Genomic DNA, 23,345 nt, shown 5'->3' on the forward strand with positions numbered 1-23,345 from the left:
CCACCTTCTCTAGATTCGGGCAATCAATGCTGACTCAGGCAATAACACACATCAAATGAGTGAAAAAAAAGGAGCAGGATTGTTATTCAAATTGTCATCCGCTCCCACCACCACATAACACCCATCCACGAAGCTTACCTTCTTCTTTGCCATTTGGGCCCTGACCAAGGACCCCATGCTTACTGTGCCCCTCCCCTACTGTACTGGAAAGCAATTCTTTCAAAGAATCTACTTCCCCCACCGTTTCCTACATCTACTAATACAGAAACAAGGATTTAACCTGCCCCTTCAGCTGCACCCTCAGACAGAGTTTTCCTACTTGACAGGGAACCAAGCTTTAATTAAGATGGCTTCCAGGTAGTAGATACTTTTGAAGAAACAAATCATAGAATCCCTATAATGTGGAAGCAGGCCATTCAGCTATCAAATCCACACTGACCCTCCAAAAGACATCCCTCACCTAGACCCACCTCATTAACCTAAATTTCCCATGGCTAATCCATCTAGCTTACACATCCCTGTGAAACTATGGGCAATTTAACATGGCCAATCCACCTAACCTGCACATCTTTGGACAATGGGAGGAAACAAGAGCATCAGGACACAGAGAGAATGTGCAAACTCCACACAGACAGTCACCAGAGGAATCAAACCCGGGTCTCTAATGCTGCAGGGCAGTGCTAACCACTGAGCCACCATGCTGTCCATAGAAAGGCAAGTGCTGTAGAGTTTCTGTACACAATATAAATCCAACCAAGCTGCTCCCTGCATTTATGCAACCCTCCATCTTTAATATCTTGGCCTCTGCATTCTCTTAAATTTTCAGCTTTTAGGTATCTTCCTCCTAACCCGAATCATGGATAACTATAGCTACGTCATACATACTTGTAGCATCTGATATAGAGCTTTTGGTCCTTCTGTTTGTGCAGGTAGATCTCAGCCAGTTTCTTTTGGGCTTCAACGTAATACGGCTGCTCGGGGAGAATGCTCCTGAGCATGCTGAATGCTGTTTCTACATCGTCCTGGCTCAGAGCCAAATCAACATTGGCGATGGTGATTCGAGATTCTTCCGGCGTCCCAGCAAATTCATGGATTGCATCTTGCAACACCTTGGTAGCTTGGTGCTGCAAAGGAATAATTTTGATGGGTGATTAGTGCGAGTGAACAGTGACTGCTTTTGTAACAACCCACTAAGCCAGTGCTTCTTATCCCTGGTGAGAGTAACGACAAGGACAACAATGTTGTGCTTACAGGTTCCCATTCATGTCACACCCATGGGAACAGGAGTAGACCATTCGGCTCCGTGGGCCTATTAAGTTAGATTTTAGCTGGTCTGCTCTACAGCTCAGCTTAAAAAGAAATCACCTCAACTCCTCACGTAGTCCTTATGCCATTCACTAGCAAGTTTTAATAAATTCAATGAATGATATGGAAAGGTAAATTGTAGAAATTCTCTACATCGGTGAGAACACGCGTAAACTCGGTGTGTCTTGCCAAACATCTCATCCAGGTCCATGAGGCCGACCGGACCTCCCAGTCACCACCCATTTTCATTCCCTTTCCCATTCCCTTTCCGACATGACCATCCTTGGCCTCCTCCATTGCCACAGCGAATCAGAGCGCAAATCAGAGGAACAATACCTCATCTTCTGCCTTGGCAGCCTAAAGCCAGGAGAACTCAACATTGAGTACTCCATTTTCAAATAACCTCCATTCCCAGCCCCTCCCCTCCCCTTTCATTCAGCTATCAACCAGATTCATTCCTCCCATCAACCCACCAGGTCATACTCTCTACCTGGGTTCACCTATCCGTACCTCACCACCCTGCCCCTGCCCCCTCCCCCACCCCCTTTATCTGCAGCTCCCCTTACACCCACCCCCAGTCCTAAAGAAGGATTACACACGAAACATTGACTTCTCCATCTCCTGATGCTGCCTGGCTTGATGTGTTCTTCCAGCCTCCCGCTTGTCTACATTGAATTCCAGCAACTACAGTCTTTTGTTTTGTCTCTCCACTAGAGGTAAAACAACTTTCAAAGTTGGGTGTAGGTTTTTTCTCTGAAGATACTCCTATAAAGCACCTTGTGGGGAATGGAGTACCTGTTCACTATTTAAGTGATGAGCGTCTGCCAGTTCCAGATACACAGAGGCACGTTCACTCATGCTGATGTTGGCTGTTGCCCAGCTCCCTTTTCTGGTCTGGCCTCGTCTCACCCCCAGAAGGCCGATTGCCACTTTCAGCGTCATTATGGCTTCTGTGACCTTGCCCATCTGCTTCAAGGCTCGGGCTTTGATCAGGTGGTAGACAGGGTGATCTCTGACCTGCAAGGTTGAGCAAAAGTGTAACTTGCACTTCTACCGTCTTCGACACTGGCTGAACAACATTGCATTTCAACTGAAGAAATTCCTTGGTCCCATTGCAGAAAACAAGAAGAATGCATTTAATAATGCAGACTTCGCTGAACAGGAACAGGTCATTCCATCTACGCTGCCAAGTACATTTCAAACTGTCTTGTCCAAGCCCCCTTGCTCACAGAATGAAACCCTTAGTCACCCATCCCCGAGTCTGGATGTGATCACAGCCATTTCCAGCTCCATTTTCCCCTTGTTATTTGAAACACAATGAAAGGAAATAGTGATTGCTTCTCACGCAGAGAGTCTCAGGGAGTCTTTTAACTTTGGAAAACCCCAAAACGTACACATTCCCTTCTTGGTAGCTCCCCAATCCTCCCTTACCATTCCCCCCAACTGTGTTCCCACCTAACCTGTCTATCTAAATTTTTATCTCCCACTTTACCCCTTCCACCAGCATCAGGCATATTGAGTCAACATGCCAGATTTATTGTATATTTATTGATGGGATGTGGGCATTGCTGGTTAGGGCAATATTTGTTGCCCATCCTTGCTGCCCAGGGGGAGTTAAGAATCAGCCATGTTGCTTCAGGTCTGGAGTCACACATAGTCCAGACGGGGTAAGGAGGGCAGATTTCCTTCCCTGGAAGATATTAGTAAATCAGATGGGTTTTTAGAACATTTGACATTGTCACCATTATATTAGTCTTTTATCACAGATTTTCTATTGAATTCAAATTTAACCATCTGCTATGTTGGAAAGTAAACTTACTGCCCAAGAACAGGGAAGCAATGACCTAATGGTATTTTCACTGCATTGTTAATCTAGAGACCCAGATAATGTTCTAGGGACCTGGGTTCAAATCCTGCCATGGCAGATGGTGGAATTTAAACTCAATAAGAATCTGGAATTAAGAATCTAATGATGATGACAACCATGAATCCATTGTCAATTATTGGGAAAAACCCATCTGGTTCACTAATTCCCTTTAGGGAGGGAAACTGCTATACTTACCTGGTCTGGCCTACATGTGACTCCACACCCACAGCAATGTGGTTGACTTTCAACTGCCCTCTGGGCAATTAGGGACAGGCAATAAATTCTGGCCTAGTCAGCGATGCCCTCAACCTGTGAATGAATTTTTTAAAAATTAGCCTGAGGTTCTGGATTAAATAGGGGATTCTAGTCTAAAGGGAAGTCAGGATCAAAGGGACCTGGGCCTATATGTGTACAGGTTATTGAAGATGATTGAATTTCTCCAGGAAGGGGGAACATCATAAATGAAAAAAATAGAAAATGCTGGAGAAACTCAGCAGGTTGGCAGATTTGGTCAAGATATTAAAAATTGAGATGGGTCTGGATGGTAAAGATGAAAATAACTGTTCCCATTACTGAAGGATTGAGAAAAAGAGGGCATAAATTTCAGGGAATTGGCAAAAAATAAGAGACATGACGGAGAGGTGGTTTGGAATGGAATGAACAACCTGACAGTCCATTGGATGCAGGTTCAGTTGAGGCACTCAAAAGGCAGTTGGATTATTATCTGAAAAGGGAGTACATAGAAGGCACAGAGAGAGGGTGGAAAGTGACATGAGGTGCATCACTCATCTGAAGGACTGATGGGCTGAGCGGCCTCCTTCTACATTGTAATGATTCCGTATAAATTTACAAGTTACTTTTTATTAATCCCATTTTTCTAACTATGGCAGAAAATTGTTGGACATGGTTATTGACCAAACAATGTCGTTCTCACCTGGAAGTTGTAGCTGAGGCCCATTTCTAAAGAATGCGAACATTCTTTGAAATTACATTGGGCCAGGTATATCTGAGCCATGAATAGGTGGCCATCAGCATAACTGGGGAACAGTTGGAGATATTGCTGTAATGTGGCCTGAGCAGTGTCCAAGTTGCCTACACAAGAAGAAGGACAGGTTAAATCCACTTATTACATCCATTCTTCAGTCTCAAAGCATAAGCTGGGACATTACTAAGGTGAGCCAGGGTAATGTGAAAAGCTGTCTCTTGGCTTATGGAATCTTGGTTTTGACTCTGAAGTCTCTTATGGTCCTATTGACATTCTCAATCAATTACTTCACAGGCACAAAACTGAATGAGATGTGATGCCATTAAGAAATATAAATAGACCATTTAGGTCCTTGATCAGCTTCTCAAACAATCAATTAGTTCATGACTGATCTTTATCTCAACTCATTTGCCCTCCTTATTTCTAGGTCACTTGATACACTTGCCCAATAAGAATCAACTGAAACAAAAACCAAAACCGTTGGAAATACTCAGCAGATCTGGCAACATCTGTGGAAAGGGAAACAAAGTTAACGTTCTAGGTCAAGTAACCCTGCTATTGATCTCAGTCTCCAATTGCCCCCGGCATTCTTACTCATTTGAGGGAAAAGTTTTCATTGAGTCAAAATCCCTGTAACTCCCTCCTAACAGCATTTTGGGAATGCCTACAACAAATGGACTGCAGCAGTTCAAGAAGGGCAATTAGAGATGAGCAATAAATGCTGACCCAATCAGCAAAGCTCCCATCCCCTAAATCAAAGAAATTCCAGGTTTCTACTAACATTTTTTTTTTGAAGTGCTTCTTGATTTCTCTCCCAAATGGCCTAGTTCTAATTTCAAGATTATGACCCCTTATTCTAGATTCCCTGACCAAAGGTAATTGTTTATCTGAATCTACTCTATGGAATCCTTGTGACATTTTAAGCGGATCATATTGCCACTCAATCTTCTGTACTCAAGGGAACCTTCAGTAATATTTGGTATTCTCACTCAGATAGGCTCAGGAAGGGATCAATAGGACCAAGAAATGTGTCCTAAACCTGCACTTGATAATCTTGAAGCTGTAGGTTTTGCCAAAACCTCTCAGTAGTCTGGAAATGACAGTTTGCAAGAAATGTTGCTATTAAATATAAATCTTTTGGCTAAAAGTGCCTTACAAGAGACCTAAGTCAAAGTGTGCACAAGCACTATCATTCTTAATTACTTTCTCCCACACTTCAAAAGATAAACTGACTTGCTTAATGCTCATACAGAATAAGGTAAGGTTGGTTCCACTGCTTGCCCTGAGCACTTTGGGACTGCAGAGGAACCTTGATTATCCGAACGATATGGGCGGGAGTTTTCTGTTAGGTTCCGCTCCCCGTTCAGGAGACGAGGCAGCAGCACACCGCGTGTGAGACTACACCCTCCCCCAACCCCATCCAACACTGCCCCCACCCCCTCTCCAGGGCAGCCAGGCTGAACACCAAGAACAAGACTGCTGCTGCCGCCCTTTGGGAGGTGAGTCTCCAATTAGTGCGTGTGCACACATCCACAAAACTTTTTACTGCAATGTTTTGACATGTTTCACCTTGCCTTGTACAGGACAATGCTAGAGAGAATATCTGGGGAAGGGGGGTTTAGGGTACATCCCTGTGTAGAACTCCAGGGAAAGTGTGGGGGGAGGGACAGAGGGCGGGATGTCAGTCATTTGGAGACGGTGCCCCATCAGTCCATTTGTTCACTTTTAATCACTGTAAACAAAAGATGTGATCAGTGTTGGAAACACATCTTTGATGTAATCTGTCTGTCGAGAGCTTTGGATAATCCAAAATTCGGATAATTGATCCTTGGATAATCGAGTTTCCTCTGTATATCTTACTGGTGGGGTGCAGACCTTGTAGACCCTCTCTAGCTGGTCTTCATTCGATACTTCTGGATCAGTGGTGCTGGAAGAGCACAGCAATTCAGGCAGCATCCGAAAAGCTTTGAAATCGATGTTTCGGGCAAAAGCCCTTCATCAGGAATGAAACGTCGATTTCGAAGCTCCTCGGATGCTGCCTGAACTGCTGTGCTCTTCCAGCACCACTGATCCAGAATCTGGTTTCCAGCATCTGCAGTCATTGTTTTTACTTCATTCGATACTTTACAGCTCATACAGCTTGTTCAAAGTGTGAAATTCTCAATTCAGGCTGTATTGGTTACTAAGAAATAATGCATTTAGAAGATCACAGTACATTCAGGCAGAATCAACCAGCTTTCATAAAAGGGAAATCAGTGCAAGTTAGAGTCTTTTGTGGATGTATCCAATAAAATAAATAAAAGGGAAGCCAGTAAATGTAGTATGCTTGGATTTCCAAAAGGCATTCAATGTGGTTCCACCCAGGAGATTAATATGCAAAATAAGGGCTAATAGAGTTGGGGATTATATGAATGCAGGACTGGTTAAGGGATAAGAAGCAGAATAGGAATAAACCAGCCATTTTAAAATTCAGAGGCTGTGACTAGTGGAGGTCCTCAAGAATTAGTGCTGAGGCCTTAACTATTTACAATCTATATTAATGTCTTTTGGTAGAAACACTGAGTAATTATGGATCTAGGAATGCTGCAATTACAAAACTAGCTGGGAGTGTGAGGAGGACACAAAGGTTAAATGAGTGGACAAGTGGGTGGCAGAAAGACCAACAAGGAAACTGTGAGGTTATTCACTTTGATAATTAGAATATAAAATCCGATTAAACTGTAAAAGACATGAATCATTTAAATGTTGATGGTCAGAGAGATTTGTATTAGTACAAGGAATACAGAAGTTTGGAATGCAGGTATAGCAAGCAATTATGAAGGTAAATGGCATGATAACCTTAAATGCAAGTGGGTTGGAATACAGAAATACAGTGGTCTTGTTACAATTTTCTTCGGCTTTCCTGAGATAACACCTGCAGCATCGTAAGCAGTTTTGACTTCTGTTTTAAAGAAGGATATGACTGCAACTTACAGAATACGGAGAGACCTGGATAAGGTGGATGTGGAGAAAGTGTTTTCACTGGTGGGAGAGGCTAGGACCCAAGGACACAACCTCAGGGTGAAGAGGTAACCCTTTAGAACTGAGATGAAGAGGTGATTTGGAGGTGCCAGTGTTGGACTGGGGTATACAAAGTTAAAAATCATGCAACACCAGGTTATAGTCCAACAGGTTTATTTGGAAGCACTAGCTTTTGGAGCACGGCTCCTTCATTGGGTAGTTGTGGAGTATAAGATCGTTAGACACAGAATTTATAGCAAAAGTTTACAGTGTGATGTAACTGAAATTATATATTGAAAATAACCTGGATTGTTTGTTAAGTCTGTCATCTTTTAGAATGACTGTGTTGGTTTCAGTTCTTTCATATGTAAATCCCAGAACCTTTTTTAAAGTTACATTCTCAAGTGAACTTTAACAATTGGTGTCATGTTGGCCCAGATAATGCATTGAAGGTGTGAGGTGCCCTGTGTGAGGCTGTCTGTGCCCCAATGTTCAGACTGATTCTATTTCTGAAAAAGGGATTTACAGAATCTTACATGGATCCACGCAGTTTTTGAGCAAAATAAAATGTAATTCTGCAAGTACAAATTCACCCCACAAACATATGTGTGCACACGTGTGTGGGAGCGACATGCGTGGGAATGACGTGAGGTGTGTGTGTGTGTAGTGCAGTGGGGTCACCTGTAGTGTGACATGAACCGAAGGTTCCAGTTGAGGCCATCCCCATGGGTACCAAACTTGGATATCAGCCTCTGCTCAGCCACTTTGCATTGTTGCCTGTCCCAAAATCCGCCTTGAGAGGATGGTCACCCGAAGGACCGAGGTTGAATATCCCAGACTGCTGAAGAGTTCTCCGACTGGGAGGGAACACTCCTGTCTGTTGATTACTACGCGGTGTCCTTTCATCCGTTGCCGTAACCTCTGCTCGGTCTCATCAATGTACCTTGCCTCAAGGCATTCCTGCCTGCAGCATATGAGACAGACCACAAAGGCTGAGTCGCATGAGTACCTGCCACGTACATGGTGGGTGGTGTCCCCACATGTAATGGTGGTATCTATGTCCACACTCTGACACGTCTTGCAGCATCTACCGTGGCAATGTTGTATGGTGTTGTCCTGAAAGTCAGGCAGTTTGCTGCAAACAATGATCTGTTTGAGGTTTGGTGGTTGTTTAAAGGCGAGAAGTGGAGGTGTGGGGAAGGTCTTGGTGAGGTGCTCATCCTCATTGTTAATGTTGTTGCAGGCTGCAAAGAACATAGCATAGTTTTTCGGCTCCTGGGAAATACTGGATAACGAAGGGTACCCTGTCAGTTGCAGCTCATGTCTGTCTGCTGAGGAGGTCATTACAGTTCCTCACTGTGGCACATCGGAACTGGTGGTCAATGAGTTGAGCATTGTACACTGTCCTTATGAGGGTAACCTTGAGTACTTCCAGGTGCCTATCATGTTCCTTCTCAGTTGAACAGATCCTGTGTATGCGTAGGGCTTGTACGTAGGGGATGGCTGTTTTAATAATGCTTCGGGTGGAAGCTGGGGAAGTGTAGCATCGTGAGGTTATCCGTGGGTTTGCGGTAGAGTGAAGTGCTGAGATCCCCATCCTTGATGCAGGTGTCTGTGTCCAAAAATGAGATAGATACTAGAGAGTAGTCCATGGTGAGTTTGACTGTGGGATGAAACTCGTTGATATCACTGTGTGGTTGTTTCAGTGACTCCTTGCCATGGGTCCAGAGGAAGAAAATGTTATCAATACACCTGGTGTATAGAGTTGGTTGGAGGTCCTGCGTAAAAAACCTGTGCATGAAAATGTTGGCAGCAGGGTGCAAATTTGGTCTCCATGGCTGTTCGGTGTGCCTGGATGAGGAACTGGTTGTCAGAGGTGAAAATGTTGTGGTCGAGAATAAAGCAGATGAGTTGTAGGATGGTGCTCGGAGATTGGCAGCTGTTGTTGTTGAGTACTGAGGCCATTGCCGGGATGTTGTCATTGTGGGGGATGCTGATATAGATTGCTGAAATGTCCACGGTGACGAGGAATGTTCTCAGTTCAACTCGTCCGTGGGTGCTAGATTTCTGTCAGAAATCTGTAGTGTTGTGACAGAAGTTGGGGGTCTCCTGTACAATGGGTTTCAAGATGCCTTCGACATAGCCAGAGGTTCTCACACAGGGTCCCAATGCCTTAATTGATAGGATGTCCTGGTGTGTTGGCTGTATGTGTCTTCGGAAGGCGGGGGCAGTCACTTACCTGAGAAGGACGTGGGATGAGGGCGTGTAGGGAACTCTGAAGAACTGGATCTAAAATCCTGAAAAATGTGTTTAGTTCACGGGTGTGCTCTTTGGTTGGATCAGCCACTAGTTGACTGTAGTGTTATGGTTCTAGATTAGAGTGGTGCTGGAAAAGCATAGCAGGTCAGGCAGCTTCCGAGAAGCAGGAAAATCAACGTGTCGGGCAAAAGGGCTTTTGCCCGACACGTGGATTTTCCTGGTTCTCAGATGCTGCCTGACCTACTGTGCTTTTCCAGCACCACTCTAATCTAGACTCTTATCTCCAGCATCTGCAGTCCTCACTTTCGCCTGTAGTGTTATGGGTGTTCAGTTGTCGGTACACTTCCTTGCAGTAATATGTTCTATTCTGAATGATGATGGCTCCTCCTTTATGTGCTGGTTTGATGACAATGTTGTGATTGGTTTTGAGAGCATGGATGGCGTTACGTTGTGATTGCAAGAGATGAAGACGAATTTCTTCAGCCAGGGGGTAGTTAATCTGTCAAACTCATTGCTACAGCAGTCTATGGAGACAAGTCCTTCAGTGTATTTAAGACTGAAATAGATATATTCTTGACTGGTGAGGGGATCAAAGTTACAGGGAGAAGACAGGATAATGGGGTTGAGAAGTCACAAAGCCATGATAGAATGGCAGAGTTTACCCAATGGGCAGAATGACCTAATTCTGCTCCGGTCTCGTGATCTTTTGCTCACATCGCATTGTGCTCTGTACAACAAAGTGTTACTAGTTTATACCCAGAGGTAAGAGGGTTGTCCAATGATGAGATGCTAAGTAAATTGGGTCTTCACTCTCTGAAACCTAGAGGATTGGCAGGTGATCTCATTGAGATATGCAAGTTTTGGAAAGGAAGGACTTGACAGGGTAGACACAAACATGTTACCTGGCTGGGGAGTCTTGAATTTAGCTGCATTTTACATGGTAAGATGAGGAGCAATTTCTTCACTCTGATATTCAAGTTGATATGGGCAAATTCTAGATTCTTTGGGAATATGGGGAGTCAGCAGAAACATGGAATTGAGGTGAATGTTGAGATTTGATCATGTTGAATACAAAGCTTAAAAATGTGTTGCTGGAAAAGCGCAGCAGGTCAGGCAGCATCAAAGGAACAGGAGAATCGACGTTTCCGGCATAAGCCCTTCTTCAGGAATGAGGACGGTGTGCCAAGCAGGTTAAGATAAAAGGTAGGGAGGAGGTAACTTGGGGGAGGGGTGCTGGGAATATGATAGGTGGAAAGAGGTTAAGGTGAGGGTGATAGGCCGGAGAGGGGGTGGGTCGGAGAGGTCAGGAAGAAGATTGCAGGTCAAGAAGGCGGTGCTGAGTCTGAGGGTTGGGACTGAGAAAAGGTGGGGGGGGGGGGGGGGGAGGGGAAATGAGAAAGCTGGAGAAATCTGCATTCATCCCTTGTGGTTGGAGGGTTCCTAGGTGGAAGATGAGGCGCTCTTCCTCCAACCGTCGCGTTGCCATGAATACAAGAACAGATTTGAGGTGGCATTTGCCACCACTGCCTCCTATTGTTCCTGTCTTTATGTTTCTTCTTCCCTTTCACATACCACCCAATTTGCATATTAATAACACATGCGTCATGAAAGCGCCAACATTTTCCATGTATGGGTGCCCCCCAGTGTCATTGAAAATTCAGATGGGGTGGCTTCGTGTACGTCATTTTTTCAAAAAAATTCATTCATGGCATGTGCGCTTTATTTTCTGGACCAGCATTTATTGTACATCCCTAGTTGCCCCAAAGAAAGTGGTCTTCTTGAACTGCTGCATTTGGTGTAGGCACAGCCGCATGCTGTTAGGGAGGGGTTTTGACTCATCCACTAATCTCAATAAAGATTATGGAAATCTATCCCTGCTATCGTTTTTGGATCTGTAGGCTAACTCTAATCTAAACCATGCAGTTCATTCTTAATGCTATCTAGATCAGTAGGAATGGGAAATAAAAGTGTTTTTGCTAGTTTAGCCTGCAGTGTGAAGGCAAAATTAATAAATAAACTGAATAATTTATTTACACAACAACCAAAATCAAACTTACCTGACATGTATCTAATTTTGGCCACAATATATAGAAGTTCCTTAATCCCAGGGGCTGCCTTAACCAGTGGCTCCAGTATCAATGCAGATTGTCTCAGCAGAGGAGAAAGGGGTTGGCCTTGCAGAGTGGACTGAAGGAGGGAGGGATCACAACGCTGTAGTTAAGGATAAGCAGTAGTCGAAACAAAAGTATCTTAGATTCTGCCATAGTCAAAACACAGATCTGATATGATGAAACACAGGCCTGCAGGATATTGCAAAATTTGGGGAATCATGATTTGACTCCAACTTTATTGTGGTCAAAATGAGCCTCATGAATCTATGTGTGTAGGCTTCCAACACATGGGCTGGCTGGTGTCAATGGACTTTGGTGTCAGGCACATTGCGCACACAGTGCCAGTGATGGCTGAGTTGCCTCTGACTCTGGGTTCCTGAAAATTTGAAGCAGGTAATTCCAGCAGAGTCCTGAGGGAATGTTGCACACATGGATATTAGAACAGAGGTTCCATCTGCTTGCATGGGTGTGTGTAAAAGATCCATGACATTGTTTTAAAGAAAGGCAGAAGAGTTATCTTCAGTGCCATAGTCAATACTTATCTCTCCATCCCACATATATAAAACAGATGTTCTGGTTATGATCACATCGATATTTGCTGGTGTTCAATGTGTGCAAATTAACTAAACTGTTCCTACATGATGACCATGGCTACACTCCAAAAGTACATATTTAAGTCAAAGTCTCTTTAAAATGTGCAGTGGCCATCAGAAGTACTTTCTAAATGCAAGTCTTTAACTTTCTCATCAGTGCAGCAATTTCTCCCACACAGTCAGCAAATTATATGACAAGCCACAAAATTAAAGGCATTTAGATCATTAAGCCCATTCTTTTAATTGACTAGATATAACCATCGATAGGCTCTATTCATCTCCCAGTTTAATCATCCATCCGCCTTCACTTCTGGCCTATCATTGCTGCAGTTTGTAATCGCCACATGATGGACTGCAACAACCTCATTAGCAACACAAACCTAGCCACCTCAACAAAGTTAACAGATGCACAAGAACACCATTATAGGATTAACAGGTGCATAAAAATACTACCATCTCCAAGATAACCTCCAAGTCATCCACTATTCTGACCTGGAAATATATCATTGCTGATATAATGTTGGCCTGACTACTGGCTTCCACATCTAGAAAACAAAAAACAAATCTATGGAACAAGACAGCAATGCTTCTTCATCCCGGTCTTCAAAGTGAAAGATGAAGTTACCAGAATCTTATCAGACTGTAGACTGCTCCCTCATCAGAGAAGGAGACAACTGGTAATGGTTTAACCAGAGGGTCACTGTACCTTCAGCAAAAGGAGAGGTTGAGGAGGAGAATCCTTCATGGAAACCTCAGCCAGTGCAGGAATTAAACCCATACAGTTAGTATCAATCTGCATCACAAACAGTCCACAAAACGATCAGCTATGATCGTATTGAATGACAGAGCAGGCTCAATGGGCCAGATGGTGTTCTTATGTAAACCAGTCATCCAGCCAACTAAGCTCAACTAACCCCTGTTTACTTTGTTGAAAGTGTGACTGATGAAACTCAAGACTATCAATTGGTATATCTTGGATTATTCATTTTAGTCTTTACAAGATATACTTCTTTAGCTTTGACACTCAAACATTGTGTTTCAGACAGCATTTGATCATTTTATCTGGACTCACAGCACAGAAATTCCATTCCTAAGATGAGTTTTTTTTCACTGAATCATTCATTTGCAGATCTATTCCACTATGAAGAAAACATAATGGTTGTGAGGATGTGCACCTTTCCAGATTAGGCTGTTATTTCAGAGAGGTGCTGAAGGAGTGTTATATTGTAGAGGTGCTGACCTGTGAATAAGAGTTTAAGCTAGCAGAATATTCATCTACCTAAAAGAATGTGAAAGATCTCTTGGCATCATTTGAAGAAGGCCTTTAAGTTCTACTTCTGTCCTGGTTAACTTCCCTCCCTCAACCGACAAGACAAAATCCCCTTAATTTTCTGACTGTGGCCCCTTGCAGTGTGTAAATTAATGGCTGCATTTACCGACATGACAATAGAGATGCATTTCGAAAATGGTTATAAAACAATTTATACAAATGATTTGGATGTGAATGTAAGAGGAATAGTTAGTAAGTTTGCAGATAACACCAAAATTGGAGGTGTAATGGTCAGCGAAAAAGGTTACCTCAGATTACAATGGGATCTTGATCAGATGGGCCAATGGGCTGAGAAGTGGCAGATGGAATTTAATTAAGATAAATCCGAGGTGCTGCAATTTGGGAAAGCAAATCTTAGCAGGACTTATACACTTAATGGTAAGGTCCTAGGGAGTGTTGCTGAACAAAGAGACCTCAGTGTGCAGGTTCATAGCTCCTTGAAGGTGGAATTGCAGGTAGATAGGATAGTGAAGGCGGCGTTTGGTATGCTTTCCTTTATTGGTCAGAGTATTGAGTACAGGAGTTGGGAGGTCATGTTGTGGCTGTACAGGACATTGGTTAGGTCACTGTTGGAATATTGCATGCAATTCTAGTCTCCTTCCTATCGGAAAGGTGTTGTGAAACTTGAAAGAGTTCAGAAAAGATTTACAAGGATGTTGCCAAGGTTGGAGGATTTAAGTCATAGGGAGAGGTTGAACAGGCTGGGGCTGTTTTCCCTGGAGTGTCGGAGGCTGAGGGTTTACTTTATAGAGATTTACAAAATCATGAGGGGTATGGATAGGATAAATAGACAAAGTCTCTTCCCTGGGGTCGGAGAGTTCAGAACTAGAAGGCATAGGTTTAGGGTGAGAGGGGAACAATATAAAAGAGACCTAAGGGGCAATGTTTTCACGCAGAGGGTGGTACATATATGGAATGAGCTGCCAGAGGATGTGGTGGAGACTAGTAAAATTGCAACATTTAAAAGGCATTTGGATGGATATATGAATAGGAAGGGTTTGGAGGGCTATGGGCCAGGTGGTGGCAGTTGGGATTAGATTGGGTTGGGATTAGATTGGGTTGGGATATCTGGTCGGACTGAATGGTCTGTTTCTGTGCTGTACATCTCTATGACTCCATGACTCTATGTTAGAAGTCACAATGGAATTTGTTTCCTGTGCTCAGAATTGTTTAAGACTGTTTACACCCAGAACCATCCTCTGAGTGTTTCAAAAGTCTTTCCTACTCAATTATTTAAAGAAACACTGATAATTTTGACATTAGTTCCTGACTTCAAGTTAGTTTTAAACCTTATATCTGCTAGAAACAAAAAGCAGAATTATGGACAGAAACTTAAAGATGAACGTAGAACTTGTTCCTTTTTTTGACAGGTCGGCCCACAACCATTTAATGCATGGTGCTGTGTTAATTGGCTTGAGGACCAACAGGAGGCTGGCAGCTCTTTGCTCCTAGCATCACCAGCAGGAACAAGAAGGTAGGTGCTGGGAAAAATGACCATGGCATTTCCCCCAGTGTTATACCTCCTGCCCAACACAACTCCAGGAGAAGATAAAGTTCTAACCTACATGTTATAATTAGTAGTTTTGTGGCTAATGCTGAAAAATATTGATTGCATTTATTTAGCATCTCTCATGACCAATTGACATCTCAAAGGCTTTAGAGCCAATGAGGTAATTTATGAAATGTAGTCTCTGTGATATTGTATGGAATGTGGTGGCCACACCAAATTCCTACAAACATCAATGTGATCATTGTTAATCTGCTTTTATTATGTTGATTGAGGGATAAATATTGACTAGTCCACCAAAGCTAACCCCCTTTTGCTCTTCTTTGAAATAGTGCTTTGGGATCTTTTGCAACAGATGCCTGATGGTTCTTAGCAACAGGTTATTCCACTATTTGAAAAGCATAAATTTGTATATTAAATTCAGTCAGAATGTACTATAATGAATGCATCTACTGGCCTCAAATTACTTTAAAACAGTCTTTGGACTACAAGGTTGATCAGTACCTATAAATGGGGAGGGGGGGGTGTGGTGGTGGGGGGGGGGGGGGGGGGTGCATGCGAGGGATGCTAGGAGTGAGAGGGCCCAGACTATCCCCCCAGGGTCTCCAATTGTCATATCCATTCTACCTACTAATTACAATGACTTGTGTCTCCAACCTGCACCATTTTAAGTTTAATCCACGGTCCAATATGTTTCTACCCTGCCGCTTCATTCATAACATCTTTCATCTTTTTATTCGCTTGTGGGATGTGGTGTTGCTGGCAAGGCCAGCATTTGTTATCCAGCTCTCACAGCCCTTGAACTAAACGGCTGGCCGTTTGACGTGTATCTGCATCTAAGAATCCTCTTGTACATCTCCGATTCACTTAGATGTCAGATCTGCACTTCAATGCTGGATCACAGGCTGCACCAATAGCTATCATTAGAATGCCACAGCAAGAACACTGAGCACTCATAGGCAAGCACCCAGCTCATGCACTTGACCAGGCTCCATCTCCAGGCTTTTCACTCACTGTCATAGACTCTAACTTTCTGTTCACAGTCTCTCTGCCTTGCATTGTCTTTGTGCCTTTCCCCACTCAGTTAGAGATGCTAGGCTCATGTTATTGTTATCTTGCCTTGCTGTTTAGCACAGGACCGGGAATCTTGTCATTGTTGTCAATAGGAGAAAGTGAGGACCACAGATGCTGGAGATCAGAGTCAAAAAATGTGGTGATGGAAAAGGGGGCTCAGAAATAAATGGGAAGGAGGGTGGGGCTGGGAGGAACATAGCTGGGAAGGTGATAGGTAGATGAAGCTGGGGGTAAAGGAGATAGGTCAGAGCGGAGGGTGGAGTGGATAGGTGGGAAGGAAGATGGACAGGTAGGACATTTCAGGAGGGCAGACATTTCAGGAGGGTAGTGCTGAGTTCGAGGGTTGGATCAGTACAGAAGGAGGCCATTCAACTGATTGTGTCTATACAGGCTCCTGAAAGAGCTATCCAGCCAGTTCCACTCTCCAGCCCCATCTTCATAGCCCTCTAAATTAATCACTTTCAAATGTATCTCCAGCTCTCTTTTTAAACCTCCTATGGAATCCATCCCACCATTCTCCCAGGCAGCACATTCCAAATCCTAAATAACTGAGTACCACATCTCACTACCAGCTCTCTTGTTGACAATCTCGAAGTTGTGACCCCTAGTTACTGGCATACTAACTCATGGAAATAGAATATCCTTCTTTACCTCGTCAAAATTGGTCATAATTTTCAGCACCTCAATAACATCACCCCTTAATGCTCCAAAAAGAATAAGTCCAGTCTCTCCAACCTTTTCTTGTATCTAAAATCCCTCATTCCTGGTACCATTCTAGTAGATCTCCTTTATACTCTGTCCAGGGCTTTAACATCTTTATTAAATAAGGTGCCCAGAAATGAATATAACATCCAAACATGGTCTCAGCAACTGTGGCCCTCATGGAATGACAGACAGGTAGGTATTATGGAGGACAAAAATGGGTGGAATATGAAATAAATTATTTGTAAAGCAAGGAGGTGTCTTGATCAGGTTAGTAAGCAGTGCAGAGGGCATGCAAGGCTTGTGGTATGGGGACTAAAACAGAAATTGCTGGAGAAACTCAGCAGGCCTGGCAGCTTCTGTGGGGAGAAAGCTGAGATAACGTTTCAAATTCTTCACCTTTTGAGTAGTGTGTCAGGGGTGGGGTTGCCAAGGGTGAGTGAAGTGCTTTTGAAGCTTAGTCCCTGTTGTAATGCTGAAAACTCTGCAGTCAATTTGCACAGAGCAATCTCATACAAACCACAATGTGAGAATGACTAGATAATCTTTTAATTATAATGGTGATTGAGGGTTGAGTATCAATCACCCTCATGCTTCTGCAAAATAGTGCCACTGGATTTTTTTTATATCAATTTGTGACAATAGGTCCTGAGTTGAACACCAACTGACAGAATTATTAACAATCTCTTGGGATTATCTGGAGCAACATTTCAATATAAATATTATAGTTTGTATGTTCAAAACCCTCCAAGGCCTTGCCCCTTCTTATCTACAACATCCTCTACTTTCACAGATCTCAGTGCTCCTCCAATTTTGTTTTCGTGCCTCCCTAACTTTAATTGTTCCACCAACAGCCACTGAACTTTAGGTTGCCTGGTCCCAATGTTCTGGTATTCTCCCCCTAAATCTCTCCAACCCTCTATCTCTCGCCCCGTCTTTGAAGCCATTCCTTTAAGGCTGTGTTTAAGACCAAAACAGACACTTGTAGGAGCGCCACACACTTCCCCACCCACCCACTGAATTACAGCACCTTGTTACAGCCCACCAGCTGGGGAACCTTTCGTAGGAGAACAGAATTTGATTCTGATTCCAATTTGGAATTTATTACACTTATTGATCCACAAATTGACAGATCAGTGAATTGCACAAGTTGAATTGTTCCATGAACAGTCCAGTCACGTTACCGATCAGTGAGCATTTTGTTGGCCAGCAATGTTTACGCTGCTGACTTCACAGCTCATTGACCACACAATCAGAAACCACAACAGGACTGCAACATGAAAGTGTCAATCAGACCCCAGCTGGCAAATAATCAATGGAAGATGATGGCCAAGTGGTATTCTTGTTAGACCATTAATCCAGAGCCCTAGGTAATGTCCTGGGGACCCAGACTGAAATCCTGCCATGGGATTAAAAATCTGGAATTAAGAGTCTAAGATGACCATGAAATGATTGTTGGGGACAGGACAGGGGGGATTCCATCTGGCTTACTAACGTCCTCTGGGGAAGGATTACTATTACCCTTACCTAAGTATGACTCCAGTTCTTCAGCAACGTGATTGACTCTTAACCGCTGCCTGGGTAATAAATGCCAACTAAGCCAGTATTACTCACTCCCATGAATACTGGTAATGCTGTACATGTTCCAATGGTTTCTGGCAGCCATCTTGAATGGGGATATGCATTGAGGTTCACACACACTGCTCCATGTCAAGTTTAATTTCCTGTTTCAGTACATCTGCCACCATTCAAGGGACGTTTTCTTTGAAAATGCCAGCTGTTGATGTTGACACTCACCTGATCTGGACAGAGGGCCAAAAGTTTCTTGACAATGTCAAGCATGAATTCAGGGTTGAGTTTCTCATAGTACTCCAAACCAAGAGGAAGGTCCTCAAATGAACTGAAGTGAATGTCTACAGCTTGATTCAGAAACTTGATGATCACGTTTGGTTCTTCCCCTTTAGCTATAGCTAGCACTGCCTGAAGATAAGTCAGCTCCTTTAAGAGAATACAGTCTTTATTTCAGCTAGGTTAAGCAAAATGATGACACCCATGAAAATACATAGGCTATTTTGGCACACCAGTGCTCTCCAACATCTTATCTCAATGCGTTTACAACAGAGGAGTGCAGTGGAAAGCCTAGAAATAAGTTGAAGGCCCACATGCAGCCTTGTTGATGCTCTTCTGGAAAAGAGGAGGGTTCTCTGCAGATAGGCCACTTATATGTCACTCTGGGCTATGCAGATGTGTGGTGCATCGACACAGAGAGACACAGCATTTGCCCAGACTGCATTACCCACATCTGACTCTTGAGGGCGACAAAGATGGGTCCATGGTGGGACGTATTCAGATTGACAAACCTTCTCCAGATCCCAGCAGACATTGATGTTGTGGGGGAGAAACCAGTAGACATTTAGACCCTAAATATCATTGGCTAAGATTTTGCAGTTGGCAGCAAAGGAACAGAACTCCCCTGAGAGTCTTCATGGCCTGAGAACTACCTGGCAAAGTCTTCACAATGCCTGGTCCAACATGGCACCCTTTACAGGGTTAGTAATGAGGCTGTTCAGTCAACCAGACATGCAGTCTTAACAAGAAATTATAAAGCATGACATATAACTAAAGCGGTGGAATGCACAGATAGGATAAAAGGAGAGATAAAAGAGCTAGACAAAATTAAAAATGTGGTTTTGACCTGTATAAATATGCCCAGCATTATTTTCCTTAGAGGCAATGAGTCTCCAACCTTGTAAAATTACACATCAAGGTCAGAGAGATTGTTCAGCAATAATTATGACACAGTTAGAAGCTCATTTACACCAGCCGTCATGCAGAATGAGTGGTCAGGTGTCACAGGTTCATCTTCTTAGTCATGTCAGTACTAAGCAAGGCTGTGGAGTCCCTATCTCTGGGACAGGCAACCTGCTTTCAAATTCCACCTATTCTAGAGGGTGGAATAAAATCTATGAACAGGTTGATTAGGGAAATAACTTTAACAGACTGTTTAGGGAATAACTAATCCCACTGGTCAAATAATGACGAACCAGCAGAAACTGCTTTAAGGTGATTGGTAGAGAACTAATTTCAGTACCATGTCCATCGACGAGGATTGCAACAGGACACTGTGTGGGCTAGAAGCAGAGTTTCTCTGACATCAACCTCTGGATCTGTGTATTTCACTGGAAACTTATGGATGTAAGGGTTGCTGTCCAATATATCCTGTTTTAACAGCAAGCACTGAAAGTCTCTTCTTTCGTGCTGTCACAAACAAATTCTGGCCCAAGATAATTCTAAACTCTTCACAAAAAAAGTAATTTAGTCATTTCAAGGGGATCTTTTAACGGACACTTCATCTAAAAAATATTGGAAGTGTGAAGGCCCTTCTCTGATTTTTTAGTTGTTTGTGACGTACACAGATTTAAAACATTGTGTTTTAAAATCTTTTAAAATATTTTGGCATAAATTAGATGTTTTCCAAGATTTCCACAAATCAATATTCCTTGAAAAATCATATGAGTTCTTTTACAAGATATTGCTTTTTTATCTGACTTCATTTTCTATCTATTGATCTTAACATATTTCTTCCAGCAAGGACCCCAAACAAAACTGGGGTGGTATTGGGTGCATTGCTTCTTCCACACAGAGGGCGGTTTGCATGTGGAATGAACTTCCCCAGGAAGTGGTGGATGCAGGCACATTTACAACATTTAATAGACATTTGGAGAAGTGCATGTATAGGAAAGGTTTGGAGGGAAATGGGCCGGGAGCAAGCAGGAGGGACTAGTTTAGTTTGGGATTATGGTCAGCCTGGACTGGTTGGATGGAAGAGTCTGTTTCCATGCTGTATGACTACATTGATTTCCAGTTTTTCTTTTAGTGACAGTGGGCTGTTTGAGTTCTTTTAAATTTGGTCTTTGCTTTTACCAAAGGAGTATTAAAACGTTTATAAATAAAAGCCAGCCGGGAGTGGAGAGTGTTTTTAAATGGGGTGGCAAATTCTGTGTGAAAAAATAAAGAAGCTCTTCCAAAGTCTATTGGTCACTGTACGTGTTTCACAATTAGGCTCCAGTCAGTCATCACTAGCACTTACCGCAGATGTTCCGATTAACCCTTGCACTTCTTTGAGGAGTTCCAGCTGTTGTTCTGCATCTTCTAAATGCCCAAGCAAAATCTCCACCTGAATCCTTCCTAAACACAACAGACTGTTCTTTACATTATCCAGTTACACCAACTTTAGGGCCCTCTTTTTGAGTGAGGTATTGAACACAAAAAAATAGTCACCTGCCAATATGTGTAGCCATAGAAAAGGAAAGATTCCATATTTCATCTTTATCTGAAAATAACTCCCAGCTGAGTGCAATTGTGACAACACTCATGCAGCTCAACACCATCCTCAACAAAGCAGAGTCTTGAACATCACCCATTCACCTCCTTAAACATTCATTCACTCCACTACAAGTGCACAGTAGGAAGATGCGCTACAGCAACTTTTCAAAAGTCCTTTGACAGCATGTGAATACCCCATCTGGAAGTTTCCCTCCATATCACATACCCACCTCACTGGAAATAAGATGTCTGTGTCCAGATCACAGAACTCCCTTCATTACAGCACTGTGGATGTGCTTATACAACACCACCTTCTCAAGGCAAGTTACAGATAGGCAATATTTGTTGACCTGGCCAGTGAAGCCCATAGCCCTGAAGTAATGTTTTATAAAGTAGGCTTTAATCTGGCTCAGAGCAATCAAAACTTTGCAACCTCACTCTGTTTTCCAACAAATGCCCATCTTTTTCCAAATAGAAATGTGTTTAAATTTTAACTCTATGTAATTTTTCCACAAAATCACTTTTACCCAGAGCACAAGACTGCATGCCTTTACATTTTCCCAACTATCCTACACTATATGTTGTTTTAAAACCCTAAGTGACACTAATTGCCTTCTTCCTGACTATCCTTAGATCTTTTCCTAGTTTATTCCTGGAGTAGGTTAGAATTGTTTTCATTAGAAAAAAGGAGATTGAGGGGGGGAACCTGATTGAGGTTTACAAAATCATGAAGGGTATAGACAGGGTGGATAGAAATAAGCTTTTTCCCAGGATGAGGGATTCAATAACGAGAGGTCATGCATTCAAGGTGACAGGTGAAAAATTTAAGGGGGATACACGCGGAAAGTGATTTACACAGGCGGTGGTAGGTGCCTGGAACATGTTGCCAGCAGAGGTAGTAGGTTCATTTAAGGTTCATCTGGACAGATACACGAGTAGGTGAGGAGCAAAGGGATACAGATCCTTAGGAATTGGACGATAGGTTTAGACAGTGGATTTGGATCGGCACAGGCTTGGAGGGCTGAAGGGCCTGGTCCTGGGCTGTAATTTTTCTTTGTTCTATTTGCCCCTTTTCTCCACTTCAGATTTCCAACAATATTTTGCTTTCCCTACCTTGACTTATCCCTGCCTACTCTACTGCACTCTTGGTGAAGTCCTGAAATACCAGTTCTGGCCATTCATCCAGCATCCAGCATTTTTTGAGTGCGAGCAGCAGCGGAGATAAGATGAACCCGGAAGACTGCAGCTAAGGTAAGGCAGTTTTTAAAAAATTACTTACCGGTAGCGGGCAGCGGTGTTTTCCCTTTCACAGAAGGAGCGGGAGCAGCGGGAGAAATGACAAGGACCAGAGGGGCAGCCAGGAAGGAAAGCAGTGACCATATATATCAGCAAGGCGGCTAAACCCGAGACTCTACTAAAGTAGAGTTTCCCACCCGCCCTCCTCTTCTAACCTAGTTAATAAGGTAACGTTCATTCTAAACTTCCTCTATTGGATATAAGTTTGTTATTAATTTTTATAGTAACTTGAACTAAGCTTTCTACGTTAGTACTGAGTGGGTGTTCAGATAAGCCGGGTATGGATGCTAGGGCAGTTGCTTGCTCCTCCTGCAGAATGTGGCAGGTGGGAGACATGTCTCCACTGGCTACATCTGTGGGAGGTGCACCCAACTCCAGCTCCTTGAAAACCGTGTTAGGGAATTGGAGCTGGAGCTGGATGAACTACGGATCATTCGGGAAGCTGAGAGGGTAATTGAGAGGAGTTACCGGGAGTTGGTCACTCCTAAGGCTCAGAACAAGGATAAATGGGTTACAGTTAGGGGGAGGAAAGGGGACAGTCAGACAGTGCAGAGATCCCCTGTGGACATTCCCCTCAGCAATAAGTATATATTTGGATACTGCTGGGGGGATGACCTACCAGAGGAAAGCCATAGCAGTCAGTTCTCTGGCACTGAGCCTGACACTGTGGCAAAGAAGGGAAGGGGGCAGAATAGAAAGTACTCGTGGTAGGGGACTCTATATTAAGAGGAATCGACAGAAGATTTTGTGGTCAGGATCGGGATTCCCGGAAGGTATGTTGCCTCCCTGGTGCCAGGGTCCGGGACATCTCCAATCGGGTCTATAAGGTTCTAAAAGGGGAAGGCGAACAGCCAGAAATCTTGTTACATATTGGCACTAATGATATAGCCAGGAAAAGAATCAAAGATATAAAATGTGATTTCAGGGAGTTAGGATGGAAGCTGCAAAGCAGGACGAACAGAGTAGTGTTCTCTAGTTTACTACCAGTGC

General features: G+C 43.3%; 1 protein-coding gene across 1 annotated transcript in view; it reads right to left on the reverse strand.

The window, feature by feature from the left end:
- Nucleotides 1-23,345, reverse strand: part of LOC122550133 (tetratricopeptide repeat protein 21B-like) — a 133,529-nt gene that overhangs the window by 59,732 nt on the left and 50,452 nt on the right. Inside the window, exons 10-15 of the mRNA XM_043690766.1 lie at nt 20,824-20,921; nt 18,531-18,731; nt 11,474-11,603; nt 4,107-4,264; nt 2,101-2,322; nt 886-1,124 (exon numbers count right to left, since the gene is read on the reverse strand). Of these exons, the coding sequence (XP_043546701.1) occupies nt 886-1,124; nt 2,101-2,322; nt 4,107-4,264; nt 11,474-11,603; nt 18,531-18,731; nt 20,824-20,921 (1,048 nt within the window). The remainder of the gene's footprint in view (nt 1-885; nt 1,125-2,100; nt 2,323-4,106; nt 4,265-11,473; nt 11,604-18,530; nt 18,732-20,823; nt 20,922-23,345) is intronic.

The sequence above is a fragment of the Chiloscyllium plagiosum genome, chromosome 5 (genome assembly GCF_004010195.1).
Source record: "Chiloscyllium plagiosum isolate BGI_BamShark_2017 chromosome 5, ASM401019v2, whole genome shotgun sequence".
In the NCBI taxonomy this organism is placed as follows: Eukaryota; Metazoa; Chordata; class Chondrichthyes; order Orectolobiformes; family Hemiscylliidae; genus Chiloscyllium; species Chiloscyllium plagiosum.